Genomic DNA, 17,041 nt, shown 5'->3' on the forward strand with positions numbered 1-17,041 from the left:
AGACTGATAGGTCAAGTGCGGTCACGTGACAAGCTCGGTCGCCGTACGAATAGCCACTGCCTAAAATAAAACCCTGAAACTAGAAGCAAACCCTAACCAACATTTCAAAAACCTTAAAACCAGACGTTTAAACTAAACCCTGACCTTAAAACCTAACCCTATCAGTAAACTAAACCTATCCAGATACTCTAACCAGAACAATGTACATGACTATTTTCACCTGGATAGCTGTCATTAAAGCAATTAATTATCATCACATCATCCACGCGACCCAGTCAATGAGGAGCTAAAAACCCATACCTGTTGTAGAAGACAGTGGTCAGTCCTATGATCAGCGTCCCAAACAAAATCGGTTTAGCGAGACGTTTCCCAGCGGACAACTGTGGTGGATTCATTGTCAATTGCACGACAAAATACTATAATATAGCCTTTCAATTACGGTCAAAGTAACCATACACACAGTGGCAAAGTTACACAACACACACACGCCCCCCACACAGTTGTCACATTGACCTTTCTCGCCGCAAAAGATCAACCACGACTTCCGTTCCACTTTTATTATAAAAGGCTTGAGGTAAAATTATGTAGCCAATATTTTCTATAAATAGTATAATGTCAGAAGAATGGTCGAGTACATTTAGAGCCAACATATTGCTTGAGGTTATCCATGGTTTCCATAGCATTGTAGCGCGGAACCTTGTCCGTGACAAGGTTCCGCCAACAAGTTTCAGTGACGGACCAGTGCGTCACGCTGCTTCCGCCCGATACAGGACGTTGTTATTTGTTTACAATTTGAGTGGTTTTATTAGCTTATTCCTTGAGTCCTTATAAGTTTTCAATCTGATAATGAACATCGTTTATAAAAATGTCCAGGAAACGCTCCTCTGACCGGTCTGATAGGTTTGACTATTTGCAAACGCTGGTAACTGAATTTCAAGACACTGATAATGATGGTAAGTGCTACTTGGTTTTGTATATGAAATAGTATATAACACATTCTGATAATTTCCTGCTTATTGAACATGAACAACAGAACAAGAAACATTTCCAAAACGAATATTAAGTTAATCCGTGTATAACTACGTACCAATACGTGCTCAACCTCTCACATTTGAATATGTTATATTTGTTATAGAGGCAAAGGAGCAAGTCTTGGCAAACCTGGCCAACTTTTCATACGACCCGAAAAACATGGAAGATTTGAGGATGCTGCAAGTGACTGATCTATTTTTGGACATGCTCACCGAAGATAATGAGAACTTTGTGGAGTTTGGAATGGGTGAGAGAGAAGCACACACAATACTGAATCCCTAGTATACATATGTGTATTCACTACTTTCCCATCTGTAATGAATAAAGTACATTTTTTGTAATGTATTCCACTAGCGTGCATCCTCAACCTCTGATATCAAACGGTTTCATTTAAAGCATTCACCCAACAGCTGCTCTGTATGTTCCCGGCGCTCAAAGGTGGACTATGCAACCTCAGCATGGACCGGGAGTGCCGGGACCTCATCCTGGAGAGCGGAGGGATCCCGCTGGTCACCGCCTGCCTCTCCGGCCGCAGAGAGGAGATCGTCCTCTCCGCCATCACCACCCTCATGAACCTGACCACGGCGGCGTCGCGGCCCCAGGTCACAGGGCTGGCCGTGGTGCAGTGCATGCTGCGCTTCTCCCTGTCAGAGAGCCCCCGCCTGCGCAACCTGGCCTGCGTGTTCCTGCAGGACTGCTGCACGGAGCCGCAGGTGGCCCGGGCGCAGCAGACCATGCCGGACGGCCCGCACGCGGTGCTGGGGATCCCGCTGCCCGAGGACTCGGGCCCCTGAGACGCGCTGCTGTGTCCCTTGGGGTGCCGTCTCCCTGGGGTGCCGTCTCCCTGGGGTGCTGTAGTCCTGAGGTGCCCTCACCCTGGGGTGCTGTCTCCCTGTAGCCGGGCGTATTTCTTCCTTTTTATGGGAGAGTGAATCATCTCTCTGCGAGAGGAACCTTGTTTGGGTTTTGTTGCTTATTAAAACTGTGCATTTTTTTTGGGTTATTTGATATTAAAAGAATTGCAAAAAAAATTGGATTCGTCATATAGTTTTTACTTTTGAAAAATGGAAGGCTACTCTATTGTGTCAAACATTGAATATACAAGTGAATACTGAATCAGTTGTTACTTTGGGATGTTGTAATTTGGTAAGACTGGGGCAGTCAATGTGATTATTTGCCACATGAGGGCGACAAAGCAGCCTTCTCTGCAAGACAATTTTCGTAGATTCATATTAAAGATTTATTTCCCAACTAAACGTCCTCATTTTAAATTAATGGTCTTAAAAGCTGTGTTTATTCCAGTGAAATCAAATGTCAGGGTTAAAATATTTCAACATTGTTTTTATTGAGTAAACTCGTAAAGGACTGACAATGTAAAGATTGCAAATAAGAGTTTAAATATATTTATAATATACATTTAAAATAGTCATGAAGAATTTCTAATGCAGTCTAAACATTAGTATTCATATTCGAGGTGGTATGATGTTTGTTAGTGCGTTTAAAACTTTGGTTTGCACTTCCTGTTTATCATCACAAACAGCTTTATCCGTCCCTCATTGGACGGCTTGATTATTATTTTGGACGGTTAAAATATTGCATTAAAAATGTCCTGATGCAATGGGTGGCTCCTGAACTCTCTTCATAGAGAACTCCTTTGGTAACAGAACAGGAAGGAGCTGTTCCAATATCGGGTATTCCAACCAGCTGATAAGATTCCTGTTTAAGGTACTCAAAGTCCGAGCAACTTCTCAGCCTGCTCGCTTAGTTTGTACTTCTGAACCTGAAAAAGAGCAAATGGGGTGAATTAAAACAAACTGTTTGAGGGGAAGGCGTCTATGGCGGTTTTAGGCTATAGCCTAGAAACGGCTACATCTTGATATAGTTAATAACCTATTAGTCCTTGACGTCTGCCCTACTTAAGATGAGGGATGGCAAAGTGATACGATATTATCACACAGCTGAATTTACAACGCTGCAATTATTAAACCACCAGCAAGATATGATGGAAGCCCTTCCTACTCCTGTTGTGATTAGGCCCTCTTCTGAGAAGATAAGCGTATAGTGAGTAAATGTTTATTATTTGTTTTGCATTTCTATGCTTTATTATAGAGTGAGATGGATAGGAAGGCATGGGAGATAGAGGGGAGGACACGCAGCACAGGACCACGGGAGGGACTCAAAACCGGGGCGCTGCGTCCGGGACTGGGCCTATGATGGTACGCGCTCTACCCGGGGAGCCGCCCCCACTATATGTTCATTTGAGTATGCCGAGTATATGTTAACTTGAGACTCTGTTTATTCATAACTTATTTACTGAACAGTATGCTTGTTTTAAACTTGTTTAAATGATGTAGAGTTTTTGGACCGCCTACTTTAGAAGGGCGTCTCATTAATCATTCGGACAGTTATGTAAGTAAGAGTTGAGTGTTAAATGACCTTATGTGTTGCACATTAACTGCCAGAACGTCTAACTCCAGGTTGAATTTACAAAGGATCACCAACCAGGGAGCTATACTTCACTGCATCTATTGTACAATCTGTACCTAAGGGGAGAATCAGAACAATGCTGTGTCTAATGTAAATGTAGATGGTCCTGAAGGAACTTACCTTTCCACTCACGGTGAGCGGGTAGCGGTCTACAAAGATCACGTATCTTGGGATCTTGAAATGGGCAATCTGACAGCACCAGATAAGAAACATGACAATATTTTAGCGATGACTTCAGAAGGTTCTTTGGCCGATCATGTAGGACCATCTGAACCAGATCTATCTTACCTGGCCCTTGCAGAACGCTGTGATTTCTTCTGCGGTGCATTCCTGCCCTTCGTTGAGCATGATGCAGGCGCAGACCTCCTCTCCCATCCGCTGGTCCTTAATAGCAACCACCTGGGATGTAGTTGGAGAATACATATGAACAACCTTTCACTCCCTCAGCTGCGAACACAGAGATAAAAGTCCCTTTCTCCCTTTGCCAGCACCTTTCTAACCAGTAGCCACTTAAAGCGCTTTACAATTAATGCCTTACATTCAACCATTCAGGCACATGGGTGTCTTGCTCAGGGACGCCTCGACACTCAGCTAGGAGGAGCCAGAGAACGAACTAGCAACCATCAGGTTGACAGTCAAACCCCTAAGCCACTGCCGCTCTGTAAGCAATCTACCCAGTGGGAGCTCCCGGGACCCTACTGGCTGATGGGAAACACTACCTGGGCGTCCATGACTTTGGGATGCGTGTGGAGGAACTGCTCGATCTCTGCTGGATAGATATTCTCTCCGCCGCGTATGATCATGTCCTTGATTCTGCCCTCAATACGGCAGTAGCTGTAGCCGTCCAAGCTGGCAATATCCCTGCGCAATATCCACACACACACACACACACACACACACACACACACACACACACACACACACACACACACACACACACACACACACACACACACACACACACACACACACACACACACACACACACACATTAGAGAAGTGATCTTAATTTCTTTACTTTTCGATTTTGTGGTATGAAGTCAATGGTTTTGTTCAGGCTCATGAAAACATGGTTACCCTGAAATGATTCAGACCACAAACAAAAGCGTGTGTGCAGCACCGAGACGGACTACCTGTCAGCACTCACCCGGTCTTGTACCAGCCGTCCGGAGAGATGCACTCCCTGGTTTTGTCCTCGTCGTTCCAGTAACCCAGCATCACACAGTGACCCCGGATCATCAACTCCCCGGTCTTCCCCAGCGGAACGATCACCCCAGTGGAAGGGTTCACGACCTTCGCCTGCAGCAGCGAACCAAATTAAAGTTACACAAGGGTTTCATTCAATTGGTCACTTGAATTTCCTACTTGTAACGACTTAGTTTTACCCCAGTTTGCTATATAATATATTCATCTTAATCTGATTGAATTTATTAATCTGAATTTATTGCAAATTAGATACATTTCTTTATTATGCAAGAGTTTGCCCAAACGTACAAAATGTATAAATGATTACAGGAACCAGGGCATTATCACACAAATCCAGATCTCAAGCAGATTAATATGCACCCACAACTAACTATATATATATATATATATATATATATATATATATATATATATATATATATATATATATATATATATATATATATAAAAATAAATAAATAAATAAATAAATAAATACATTTCTTCTTGAGTAAAATCATTAGAAAATAACAGCAGTTCCGAATGTTTATGATCTGCCCCTAGAACTAGTTGGTCCTGACTCCTCCCCCATGACCCCCCAGGGGGTTAGTTTTTGTTTTGCTTCGTTTTTGGATTTGGCCAAAATTTGGGGATTTTTGTTGGGTATGTAGCAGAGTGGGATGCTTGCCTAATGTTATTAATAAAAAAAAAAAAAAAAGTGGTTTAACGTTTCCAACATCATGGTCATGTATTTCCCTTTGTTTTAATGCTGGAGACCCTAACCCACTACGGTGCTCATACCTCTACGTGGTCCATGATGTAGCCCACCGTCTCCACCTTCCTCTCCTCGTTGTCGAGGGGGTCCCCACAGAAAGTTACAGGGCTGTTCTCCGTCGTACCGTAGCCCAGCTGAAAATGACGAGCGATGTGGTTCATTAACACTTTGATCATTGTTTTAACAATGATCACGAGCATTGGGGTGCAAGAGCAGGATTTAAGATGGTTCTTTACAAGAGACTGCACATACAGCAAAAACAACTTTCATCCCGTCTTTCATTACGAGGAATTTGTGAAACTTCCAACATTCAGTCAGGCAGCCATGTTTGTTTGCCCTGAGTTCCTCCAATGGGAGCCCAGCTTGATCCGATCATACCACGTGACCCCTGACCCCTACTCTGGCCTCCATACTGGTCTCTGCATTCCCCACCAGTCTCTAGGGAACTAACACACTCCTGCTATTCATAGTGGATCAGCCTACGATACACTGTCTCAGAGGTTTTCCCTTGAGGTGAACCGTACTACTAGAAGATGTAGCTGTATGATGGTCTTGGGGCCACGTGGTTTTAACATGAGTGTTTGGATATTTGGAGCCTGTCACTAGGTTGGATGCTAACTGTGTATTACATCAGCAAGATAAACTCGAGGATTTAATGGTTCGCCATGGATCCATTAATACAAAATAATAATAATAAAATAATGAAAATCATTTAACACGGCTGCTGAATTAACTGGGCTATTTGACTCACTGGAATCTGTTTGATGCCCATCTATTTGACTCACTGTAATCTGTTTGATGCCCTTCTATTTGACTCAATGTAATCTGTTTGATGCCCTTCTATTTGACTCACTGTAATCTGTTTGATGCCCATCTTTGAAATGACTTCCCTCACAACCTCAGGTGGACAAGGGGCCCCGGCCATGATGCCTGCAACACAACACAAGAAAAGCAGCATTGAGTCGATGAACTGTGATCTGAAAATCAATACGTTTAAAATCAGCCTACATTTATTGTTCTCTGATTTATTGGTCGTGAAGATATGCTAAAACAGGTAAACAAGCTATGAAAGATTAAGATTGGGGCGGCAGTGGTTTAGGAGGAAGAGCGGGTCGGCTGGTAACCTGAAGGTTGCTGGTTCGATCCCCGGCTCCTCCTAGCTGTGAGTGTCGAGGTGTCCTTGAGTAAGGCACCTAACCCTAACTGCTCCCGACGAGCTGGCTGTCGCCTTGCGTGGCTGACTCCGCCGCCGTCGGTGTGTGAATGTGTGCTTGGATGGTGAATGTGAGGCAATATTGTAAAGCGCTAGGTTAGAAAAAAGCGCTATATAAATGCAGTCCATTTACATTATTAATTTACAATATGGAAACATCCTAAAGAGGGCAAAACAGCCCTCCCCACGCGTTCTGCAAGGAAAACGTATCCTTTGATAGTCTTTTTGGACTACTTCTTCAATAAGCATCAGCGCACACTGAATGGTATTGTCCCTCCCTGCCAAACCGTTTCATCCGACAACCTTGTGCCCTGTGCTATGGCCAACATTAGCCCACCCTTTTGGGAGGTTGTAATATTCATGCTTTTTATCCCATGTTCCTCATTTGTGATAGTCTGAAATGTGTGGGCCCCATTATGATACAAATAAGACAATTGTAACCTTTGCCTCACCTCCCTCCACTGAGGATAAGTCGTACTTTGCGGGCGTGTAGTGGGAGAGCATATCCACATACATGGTTGGCGTGCCATAGATGAAGGTGCACCTATAGGGGTGAAGGAAAACGCCATCATATAAACATATGCTAACATGAGGGTGGTAAGCAATAGATCCATAATGAATGTTGTGCAGAGAATGCTGACAAAGCCCTGCTTCCGGCCCAGGGAATAGTACCTGGGCTGGAAATTAGAAACTCTAAAGGGGGCGGAGCTACGCCTTGTTAATTCTACCAAAGAAAACTCAACTGCACAAGGGGATGAAGCTTTCAGAAGGTAAGGATTTGCCGCCTTATTTAGTCTCTCCAAACTCCTCCCACAGAGTCTCTCCAAACTCCTCCCACAGTCTCTCCAAACTCCTCCCACAGAGTCTCTCCAAACTCCTCCCACAGTCTCTCCAAACTCCTCCCAAAGAGTCTCTCCAAACTCCTCCCACAGTCTCTCCAAACTCCTCCCACAGAGTCTCTCCAAACTCCTCCCACAGAGTCTCTCCAAACTCCTCCCACAGAGTCTCCCCAAACTCCTCCCACAGAGTCTCTCCAAACTCCTCCCCAAACTCCTCCCACAGAGTCTCTCCAAACTCCTCCCACAGAGTCTCTCCCAACTCCTCCCACAGAGTCTCTCCCAACTCCTCCCACAGAGTCTCTCCCAACTCCTCCCACAGAGTCTCTCCAAACTCCTCCCACAGAGTCTCTCCAAACTCCTTCCACAGTCTCTCCAAACTCCTCCCACAGAGTCTCTCCAAACTCCTCCCACAGAGTCTCTCCAAACTCCTCCCACAGAGTCTCCCCAAACTCCTCCCACAGAGTCTCCCCAAACTCCTCCCACAGTCTCTCCAAACTCCTCCCCAAAGAGTCTCTCCAAACTCCTCCCACAGAGTCTCTCCAAACTCCTCCCACTGAGTCTCTCCAAACTCCTCCCACAGAGTCTCTCCAAACTCCTCCCAAAGAGTCTCTCCAAACTCCTCCCACAGAGTCTCTCCCAACTCCTCCCACAGAGTCTCTCCAAACTCCTCCCACAGAGTCTCTCCAAACTCCTCCCACAGAGTCTCTCCAAACCCCTCCCACAGAGTCTCTCCAAACCCCTCCCACAGAGTCTCTCCAAACTCCTCCCACAGAGTCTCTCCCAACTCCTCACACAGAGTCTCTCCAAACTCCTCACACAGAGTCTCTCCAAACTCCTCACACAGAGTCTCTCCAAACTTCAAACCTCCATCCACGCTGTTGATAATAACCATAACCTACTTTTCACTCTCGGCAGCAGCCAGGTTAGCCCGTCCGTCGTAGCCAGCGGTGGGAAAGACCAGGGAAGTGCCGTGCACCGCCATGGACATCCCCCCGCCCACCGAGCCGAAGCAGTGGTACATGGGCACGGGCAGACATATCCGAACCTTGGGCTAGGACCGCAAAGCAGAAGGACCCTTCAGGTATTCATGCTCTATCCAAAGCCACTGACAGCAGGTAGGGGTAGGTCACCGGGATCTGAACACAGTAACGTAAAGCTCCGGGTCTAACCTAATCCTGCCCCAATTCCAATCATCATTTAATTATGATATCTATATTATCATTAATAAGAATTTAGTTTTTGTAGTGAACTCACCTTCCAGGTGTATCCCATGCGAACGCCAAAGATGCAGACGTTGTTGATGATGTTGTGGTGGGACAATGTGGCTCCCTTGGGCATCCCAGTGGTACCCTGGAGACACACATTAGGTTTCAACACAGATCCAATCCCACCACTCACTAGACAGTTCAGACATTAAGTTAACACTCCTGAGTGTGGATATAATATATTTTACGGTTGAAAGGAAATGCAACAAGCAAGACATTGACAACCACAAAGGGTTTATGTAAAATGGAGATCTTGAAGTAGATCAGTGACCTAGTTATATATTACTTAACTTTATGCATTGTATATTATGACACATACAGTATTTGTCAAAACGTGATCGGGAGTGTGCTGTGAAGACCAGTTGTGACAATTATAGGATTGAGCTGGTTTTCTAATTCCCCAGGTCAATCTGTGACTTTGTTTGTGTCCAGATGTAAATTAGCCATGATTTTAGTTCAACTCCCCCCCCTCTCGCGGTGTGCACACGCCACGGGCAGTTGGCTCAAGATGGTGGCTGCATCTTAAGCAGTGTGATAAGATGCAGAGTGCAGAAAAAGATTTCAATAAGCCACGAGGGTAAGCATAATGTTTTTCTTTTTCTACTTGTTGTATAAATGCATGTAGAACGAGACACAGATGTAGCTTTTCTCCACAGGGACAGCCCATTGCATTAAGTAGGTGGAAGCAAGAAAGGAATCCACAGTTTGATCGAAAACTAACCCCTGTGCTCCTGACCAGGACTTGAATCGTCTGGTCATCCCTGCCAGTCTGTGAGCATGAGGAGCGGCGGGTCAACACAGAATCAAAGCTTCAGCTTGTGGATTTGTTTGTTTGTGGGAACTATTGGAGGGAATTTCCTGTCCAGAGGAGTCCGCATCCGCTTAGTTGTGTTGGACAAAACAAATGAAAAGCTATGGGAGTTGCTAAACACTGGTTTAGAATTTAATGGATGTCAATGGTTCACCAAGAGCCTTTGGCTTCTTCAAAAAAAGTACCCGAGGTGTACCTTGTTTCTATTAATAAGTCACGAACCGTGACTCTTAAACCTTGGCCCTCTGACCCCCTTCAAGAAAAAAGCACACCACCAGCTTATCTTACTGTGTCCTCTCTCTATAGTTCTGCAGAAGTTACCCAGGACAATTCGAGCTCTGAAACAACATGAATACACTAGTCCAGCCCGAGCAATGCAACGAGCAAAGAGCATGGAGAGAGTGAGGTTTATCACAAAAACTTAAAACAGCCATCTCTTAATTGATTGATTGCACTTTCAATAATCCCCATGGGGGAAATTCTTTAAGCAGAATGCAAATCTTCCTGATAAAAAAATCGCATCGTCACAAGCTGTTTGTGCAATCAGTAGAGAATATAGACACAGACAACGGCCCGGGGAGCAAAACGGATGGCAGCAGACAAATCAAACACATTTAGAGCGAAGATATGATTGGTACATTTTACTGTCATTTGAAATGAGTCTCATTGAATTACTATTACTCGACCTCTGAAATTATAATAGGCCCACCAATCAGAACTGCATATCATTTTCCTTCCAAACAACTGCAGAGTCAGCAGGATTCTGATTGGCTGACGAAGGATATTTTTGAAGGGTTTATTTCTTCAGTTAGCTAGTTAGTTCGATATATTACTAATACGACTGCTGTGAAACGTATGGCTCCACGTTAAAGAAGGCCGCTGCTCCACGCCTGAAGGGGCGCCGCGGTTACCGAGGTGAACTGGATGTTGATTGGGTCGTCGACGCAGAGCTTCCTCTGCAGGTCCTGGAGCAGCCGGGTGTGCTCGCTGCCGGCAGCTTGCCTCACGTCATCCACGTGGAACATCCCGGGGTAGCGGCTGTCCGTGACGATCACCGACCTCAGGTGAGGGAGCCTGGGGGGCAGAGGGGTAGCGTGGTCAGCAGGACGTGCTGCTAGCTCCATCCCAGTGGGGTCAGAGAGGTCATGTAGCTCGTCATGTATTCACGTGAACGGGGTTTGGCCCTGATGTAGAATGCATGGCCATAATAGGTGTGGAATGTGACATATTTGTAGTTTTTTTTTTTTGTTTTGAACAAAAACAACAAAAAGGGAAATCTGAAAGTCTGCCTACGTACTTTGCGCTCTTAAGGTCTCCCGGGGTGCAGGAGTCGATCTCTGGGCAGATCGTCCTCAGCATTTCTACGTATTGCTGAGTCTTAAAGGCTGTCGGACAGACCACGGCACTGCACTCCACCTATCCAGAGAGAAGCAGAGCACAACAACGTTTCATTTACGCTCAATTTCCTTATTTGTTTTTATCATCTCTATTTGTACACTCGCTATAGACACTCAAAATAGGAGGACTGACCTTTCGCAACGTATACTCCACCTCGGAAACCTGATAGGCCGGGTTCACTGACACCTGGAGAGCGAGAACAAACAACGCCCGACTGGACTTGAACCGTGCCCACACACAACGAATATTTCTGCCAAATCAAGACTTGGTTTAAATCAAATTGTAAGTTTCTGGGTTCTTTGTGATGAGTTTGTGGTTCATACACGGGTACGTCCTGCCTGTTATGAGACTGTGTGTGCTCACCAGTATTATGCCGGCCATGGCAGTGGCAAACTGATACAGGAGCCACTCGTAGATGTTGGGCCCCCACATGCCCAAGCGATCCCCCCTCTGCAGTCCCAGGGCCAGCAGGCCGGCAGCGGTCTGGTCCACCTGGTACAGAACGCATCCCATACGTTAGACACACACACACACACACACACACACACACACACACACACACACACACACACACACACACACACACACACACACACACACACACACACACACACACACACACACACACACACACACACACACACCTTGGGACTAAGGGAGAGACGCCAAGATCGTTTATCGGCCTGTGGCATGTTTTTTTTGTTTTGGTTTGTAGCTGGTGATCTGTTGTTGGGTCTACTCCAACAGATGGCGAGAATGTGAAACGCACTCTGACCCCGATCACTGACGAGAACACAATCAGTGATCAAGGAACGGTACCTGCCGTTCAGGTGGAACAGCAGTTACCGTTCCACCTGAACGGCAGGAGCAGCATATGCCGTTCCTGCCATTCAGGTGTTCGCGGTTGCACATGCCACAGGCCAATAAACGATCTCGGGCGCTACTGGACTAAGGGCCGATGAACACTGAAACAGGCATTGCGAGTGGCTACTGCATGGGAAGAAGAACCTTGTTTTAACTTTTAACTTGTAACTTCAAGCATTCCGGTGTTCACGAGCAACTGTTGTTCACAGCTGTACAAACCTGCCCTGAAGGAGTGGTTCAAGTTCACAACATTGGCCATGATGTGACACGCACACATTACCGCGCAGTACTTTGCACTACAGTAAACGCAGCAAAGCCGGAGAACCTAATAACTCCTGATTGTGATGATTATTTATGAATAATTACGTGTTTTTAGTAGGGATGAGCCAAGTGTCAGGTTTCACACACACACCAAATTTCTTTTTCCTATCTAGATCTTAAAACATGATGCATTCCCATAATACCTGAGCATGTTTCTCTCAATGAGAAGCCACACTGGTTCCTTTCAACAATGATTAAACTTCAACGTGATCCGACTCGGGGACTGTAAAATGTTCCTTATTTGGGTCAGTGACAGGGCTGGGTCTTACAGGCATGAGGCATCTCCCTTTGTCGTGTAAACCTACAGTAACCGTTGAGGTCGTTGGCCCGGTACAGCTGGTTATTGAAGAGGGTTTTTTGTTTTGGTTTGTAGCTGGTGATCTGTTGTTGGGTCTACTCCAACCGATGGAGAGAATGTGAAACGCACTCTGTCCCCGATCACTGACGAGAACACAATCAGTGATCAATGACAAGAAAACCAAAGCCTCTCCTACTGCAATCAGTGGTATTTTACCAGGAATTAGCTGTCAGCAGGGTATCAGATTAAGGCGGAGAGTCCTCAACGGAACATGCCTGGGATACGATATTTCACGCCTTTCACACTTTTCAAACGCTTTGTGAGCAATTCATGTGCAGTTAAATCAATAACCCCTCAAAAAGTAAAGGTTAGTTAAAGCATAACTGGGTAAACACTGTAATCTAAGGTAAACATTATCATCAAATAATGGACCATAGGCCAATTTACACAGAAAGTGAGTGGAAATCACGTGGTTATATAACTGCCATTCATGTGGTTTGTGAGAACTCAGCAAGTTGATTCCATGTGTGCCGAGAAGATAATCCAAAAACTAAAATATCATCAATTCTTTCACTAGGCTTAATACCTCAAATCCCTGGTCAAGAAATGCAATGTACTTATTATAGTTACATATCAACAATCAATACATCTAGAAAAGTTCTGTCAGCAAAAGCTGGAACTTCTACATTCTTCATGGTTGGAGTGACATTTCTGCAGCGGTGTTTTTGCCAGATGACCTTTCCCCTAGTTTAGAAGCGGAACTATGGGGGCGGCCTCGTGGCACCCCAGTCAACCACGTCTTTCTCGCTCATACGCCACGGTGGATCAATTAATTCCAGCCTGTGGCCGTTACCCACATGCCATGCCCTCTCTCTCAACCCTCTTTCTTGTCTGTCTTCACTCTCGTCCCCATGAAGGGCAAAAATATCTCCCCGTAAAAAGTAACATAACAAAGAAAAGAAATAAGAGGTATTTTAAAATGTGACTACAGGCTACGCTGGTTACAAACCGGTATAACGCTATCTCTAATAATCCCCACCAAGAACTCACATAAAGGCTAAGGTTAGTTACAAACTGGAACCGTTATCTCTACTAATCCCCATTAAACGCACATACAGGTTACAAACCGGTGTGACGTTACCTATACTTATCCCCATGAAGAACACGCATACAGTGCTTAGACACTGTTGAAAAGCTTCCACTTGCACCACACATGGGAAGCCATGTTATTGCCTGTCCTAAGAATCAAGCTTTGCCTCAACTGAGTCGAGGACACAAAACGAATTGTTACACACTGACCAGGTGTCTCATTCCACTGCCACATGGAACAGAGGGGAGAATTCCTGTTACCCCTGGACTCATCGTGTCTGTTATCGGTCATGTGATTTAATTGATGGGAGCCGTGCAGAGAGAGAGAGAGAGGCTGAGGCTGAGGGGACAGTCTCACATCGTGCAGCAACTCGGCGAAGGTCTTCCGGATCCCCTCCTCCAGAAAGACCAGGGCCTCGCGGTCCGGGCAGCGCTCCACCGACTGCAGCAGGGCCTCGCCGATGGTGCTGTGGCGCAGGGAGCGGCTGGAGGTGCCGTGGGCGTAGCTGGTGGTGAGGGCGGGGACGCTCGGTCGGCTCTCCACGCAGATGCCACTGGGTGGGGAGGAGAAGCGTAGGGGATACCAGCAGGTGGATGACTCCTCGACCCAGCGCCAGAGGTCTCCCTACCAGTGGTCGAGCGCAGCCTATGCATATTTAAAACTAGGCAGAGGCCAACTGAGTGAAAGGTCAAAGTTTCATTAAACTCAGTTGACCTATGATTTTCATGCAGACGTATTTATCTTTGTAATCTACATCTGCATTCTGGTTATCATTACAAAAGGTGATCAAATATAATCATCTCTATCTATCTAGACCAGATGCAACAGACATATCACGATGACCCAGAATGAATTCCTTCTTGGGAGTATTGTGTCTGCAGAGGGGTGGGTGTGCTTGGGGTCATGTCAGGAGAATTATTCCGTCACGTGCTGCAGAACGTTACAAGTGCCATTGTTACGAAACTCCTTCGGTACCATATTGTTAAACGAATCCACCGTAGATCACACAATGTTGCAGAACACATAGGCTCTATGTGATGGTATTCGATAGTAGTCTGGATACGAGACATATCCATTAGTTTTGTTCGAATATTTTATTTTTCTCCAGTTGTGATGAGGAACTTCATGAACTTCAGATGAACTGCTGCCTATTTATGATGAATAATAACCGGTGGTGGGGGTGCTCTGTGATTGGAATGCACATTGCACATCTGATACCGAAAGGATATCTGATGTGACGTGTACTTTTAACTTGTCGTCATCACTGTAAGTTCAAAAAAAAAAGTTAACTCTACACTTGCAAGCTGGAAAGTCAGTCGGTTTTTTTTTTTTTTTTTTTACTGTAGGGGGCCATTGCGAGAACAAACATAATCTCATGAAATCAGACATCTCATGAAATTCGGTACCATAGGTACCGAAGGAGAACAAAAACTGCTTCTGTATGATACCTTGCAGAACCAAACGGTGCATAGTAAAGTTGAGAGTGGAATCAGGCAGTTGTCTGATTTCATGAGATTATGTTTGCTCTCGCAATGCCCCCCTCCAGTAAAGAAAAAAAAAACGACTGACTGTCCAGCTTGCCAGTGTAGTCAACTTTTTTCTTTTAACTTACAGTGATGACAAGTTAAAAGTACACATCACATCAGATATCCTTTCGGTATCAGATGTGCAATGTGCATTCCAATCACAGAGCACTCCCACCACCGGTTATTATTCATCATAAATAGGCAGCAGTTCATCTGAAGTTCATGAAGTTCCTCATCACAACTGGAGAAAAATAAAATATTCGAACAAAACTAATGGATATGTCTCGTGACATATCCAGACTACTATCGAATACAATCACATAGAGCCTATGTGTTCTGCAACATTGTCTGCTCTACGGTGCATTCCTTTCATAGCAACTGTTTCTCTTCTGATGACTAATTCATTTATACCACACATCATTTACCTAGTTGATGTCTAAATGCAACTCACCAACTTCTTTGAACGAGTGAACCTGGCTGTCTCAGTGGTCTGAAGACCCGTTCTGCCCTAGAAAAGAAACGATTCTGCAGCTTCAATCCGACTCTAGGAAACATTTTTTCAACGTTACAAATTTGCCCTCCGAAACGTAAACAAAGAAAAATATCCCGAGCACGCTGCGAATTCTGCAAAACTAATTCCAGAACCAGGTTGTTCGTCCCGTCCTATGCTTTAAGAAGAGTCAAGTAATAAGTTGGTTTCTCATGAACAAACCGAAGTTGTGCGCGCTCGTTTTAAAGCATCACCTCTCTGGAACGCCCAGACTGCTGTAAATGGGCAGCATTGGTCGTTTTCTTCTGCCCGACGGCACTTATCCGAAGTCAATCTTGTAGAATGACTCACTGTGTAACTTTTACATTTGCTGAACTATACCAGTGAAACTTTGCAGAAACAGGTTGAAAGTTGACCACCTATAATTTGTCATTGGTTTGCTAAATTTCGCCCAACAATATTTTTTTTGTTAACTGGCTTTAGGGAATTCCGACGTATACTTGTATGTCCACTAGAGGGCAATGTTCCACACAGCAAATGCAAAATAATACAATCAATTTATTTTTCATTCTCATAAAATAAAAAAACCTGATCAATTTCAATGGATAGGATCATTTTATTAAAACATGCCAAGAAAGGAACTTCATAAATTAAGAAACATGAACAATAAAATACACATTTGCAGCATTGCACTTGGATAAGGTCAATTTACATTAAAAAAAAAGTGTGCTTGCATCAAAGTGCTCTACTTGCATGTAATATACAGAACTGAATAACAATTTAATAAGATCCCATGAAAATTGCCACTTGAGAAATAAAATACTGAATGGTTTGTACGTGTGAATGATCAATATGACCAATATTATCCACCCACTGTATATAGTTATAGTATGAATGGCCAATTTAAACTCAAACTGACAATTATTTCCCTCTCCACGTATAAATAGTTGGATAAATAACAGGAGCACTGTGCTCTAGCCATTAAAGGTCCAGGCTAAAGCTTAACATCCCAGCGTCAGACGTTTTGGGGCTAATAATTGATGGACAAACTGCCTTTAAGCCAACAGTTCATGTGGCACAGAATTCATAGTCTGTACTTTTCTTTTTTAACAATCCATCTTTGCTGAAGAAAGCAATCGGGTGAGAAGAAGCCAGGTCTATTTAGTAGACGATAACAACGGTAGCCTTTTTATTTGACAACTAATTCCAAGGCTCCCTATCAAATTGCATATTGCTCTCCTTGGACAATGTGGTGCAAAAAAAGAAACATCAGACGAAATACCGACGGTGAGAGGCCACCCCTCAGCCTCTGAATCAGTGTTCCAGCAGAGCTGGGCGGCCCGGTGAACAGCGATAGCAGAGCACACATACAGTATATATACACACACACCGACGCAGGGGTCCAGCAGGCACCGGACAGCGTGTGAGGGGCCACAGCAAACAGACA

General features: G+C 44.8%; 2 protein-coding genes across 2 annotated transcripts; one reads left to right on the plus strand and one right to left on the minus strand.

Annotated features, from left to right (window-relative positions):
• Positions 1-689: 689 nt before the first annotated feature.
• On the plus strand, positions 690-2,677 carry armc7 (armadillo repeat containing 7). The gene is made up of 3 exons (XM_056576872.1): positions 690-953; positions 1,136-1,279; positions 1,471-2,677. The coding sequence occupies exons 1-3, from the start codon at positions 866-868 to the stop codon at positions 1,824-1,826; spliced, it is 588 nt and encodes a 195-aa protein (XP_056432847.1). The 5' UTR covers positions 690-865; the 3' UTR covers positions 1,827-2,677.
• acsf2 (acyl-CoA synthetase family member 2) lies at positions 2,099-17,019 on the minus strand. The gene is made up of 16 exons (XM_056576861.1): positions 15,556-17,019; positions 13,936-14,131; positions 11,369-11,497; positions 11,138-11,191; positions 10,905-11,023; positions 10,519-10,681; positions 8,786-8,881; positions 8,431-8,582; positions 7,145-7,236; positions 6,333-6,409; positions 5,506-5,613; positions 4,667-4,818; positions 4,239-4,380; positions 3,808-3,918; positions 3,640-3,708; positions 2,099-2,812 (listed from the first exon to the last, which is right to left on the minus strand). Exons 1-16 carry the CDS (start codon positions 15,657-15,659, stop codon positions 2,762-2,764), a joined length of 1,815 nt encoding a protein of 604 aa, XP_056432836.1. The 5' UTR covers positions 15,660-17,019; the 3' UTR covers positions 2,099-2,761.
• Between the last annotated feature and the right edge of the window lie 22 nt (positions 17,020-17,041).

Source organism: Gadus chalcogrammus, chromosome 18, assembly GCF_026213295.1.
Source record: "Gadus chalcogrammus isolate NIFS_2021 chromosome 18, NIFS_Gcha_1.0, whole genome shotgun sequence".
In the NCBI taxonomy this organism is placed as follows: Eukaryota; Metazoa; Chordata; class Actinopteri; order Gadiformes; family Gadidae; genus Gadus; species Gadus chalcogrammus.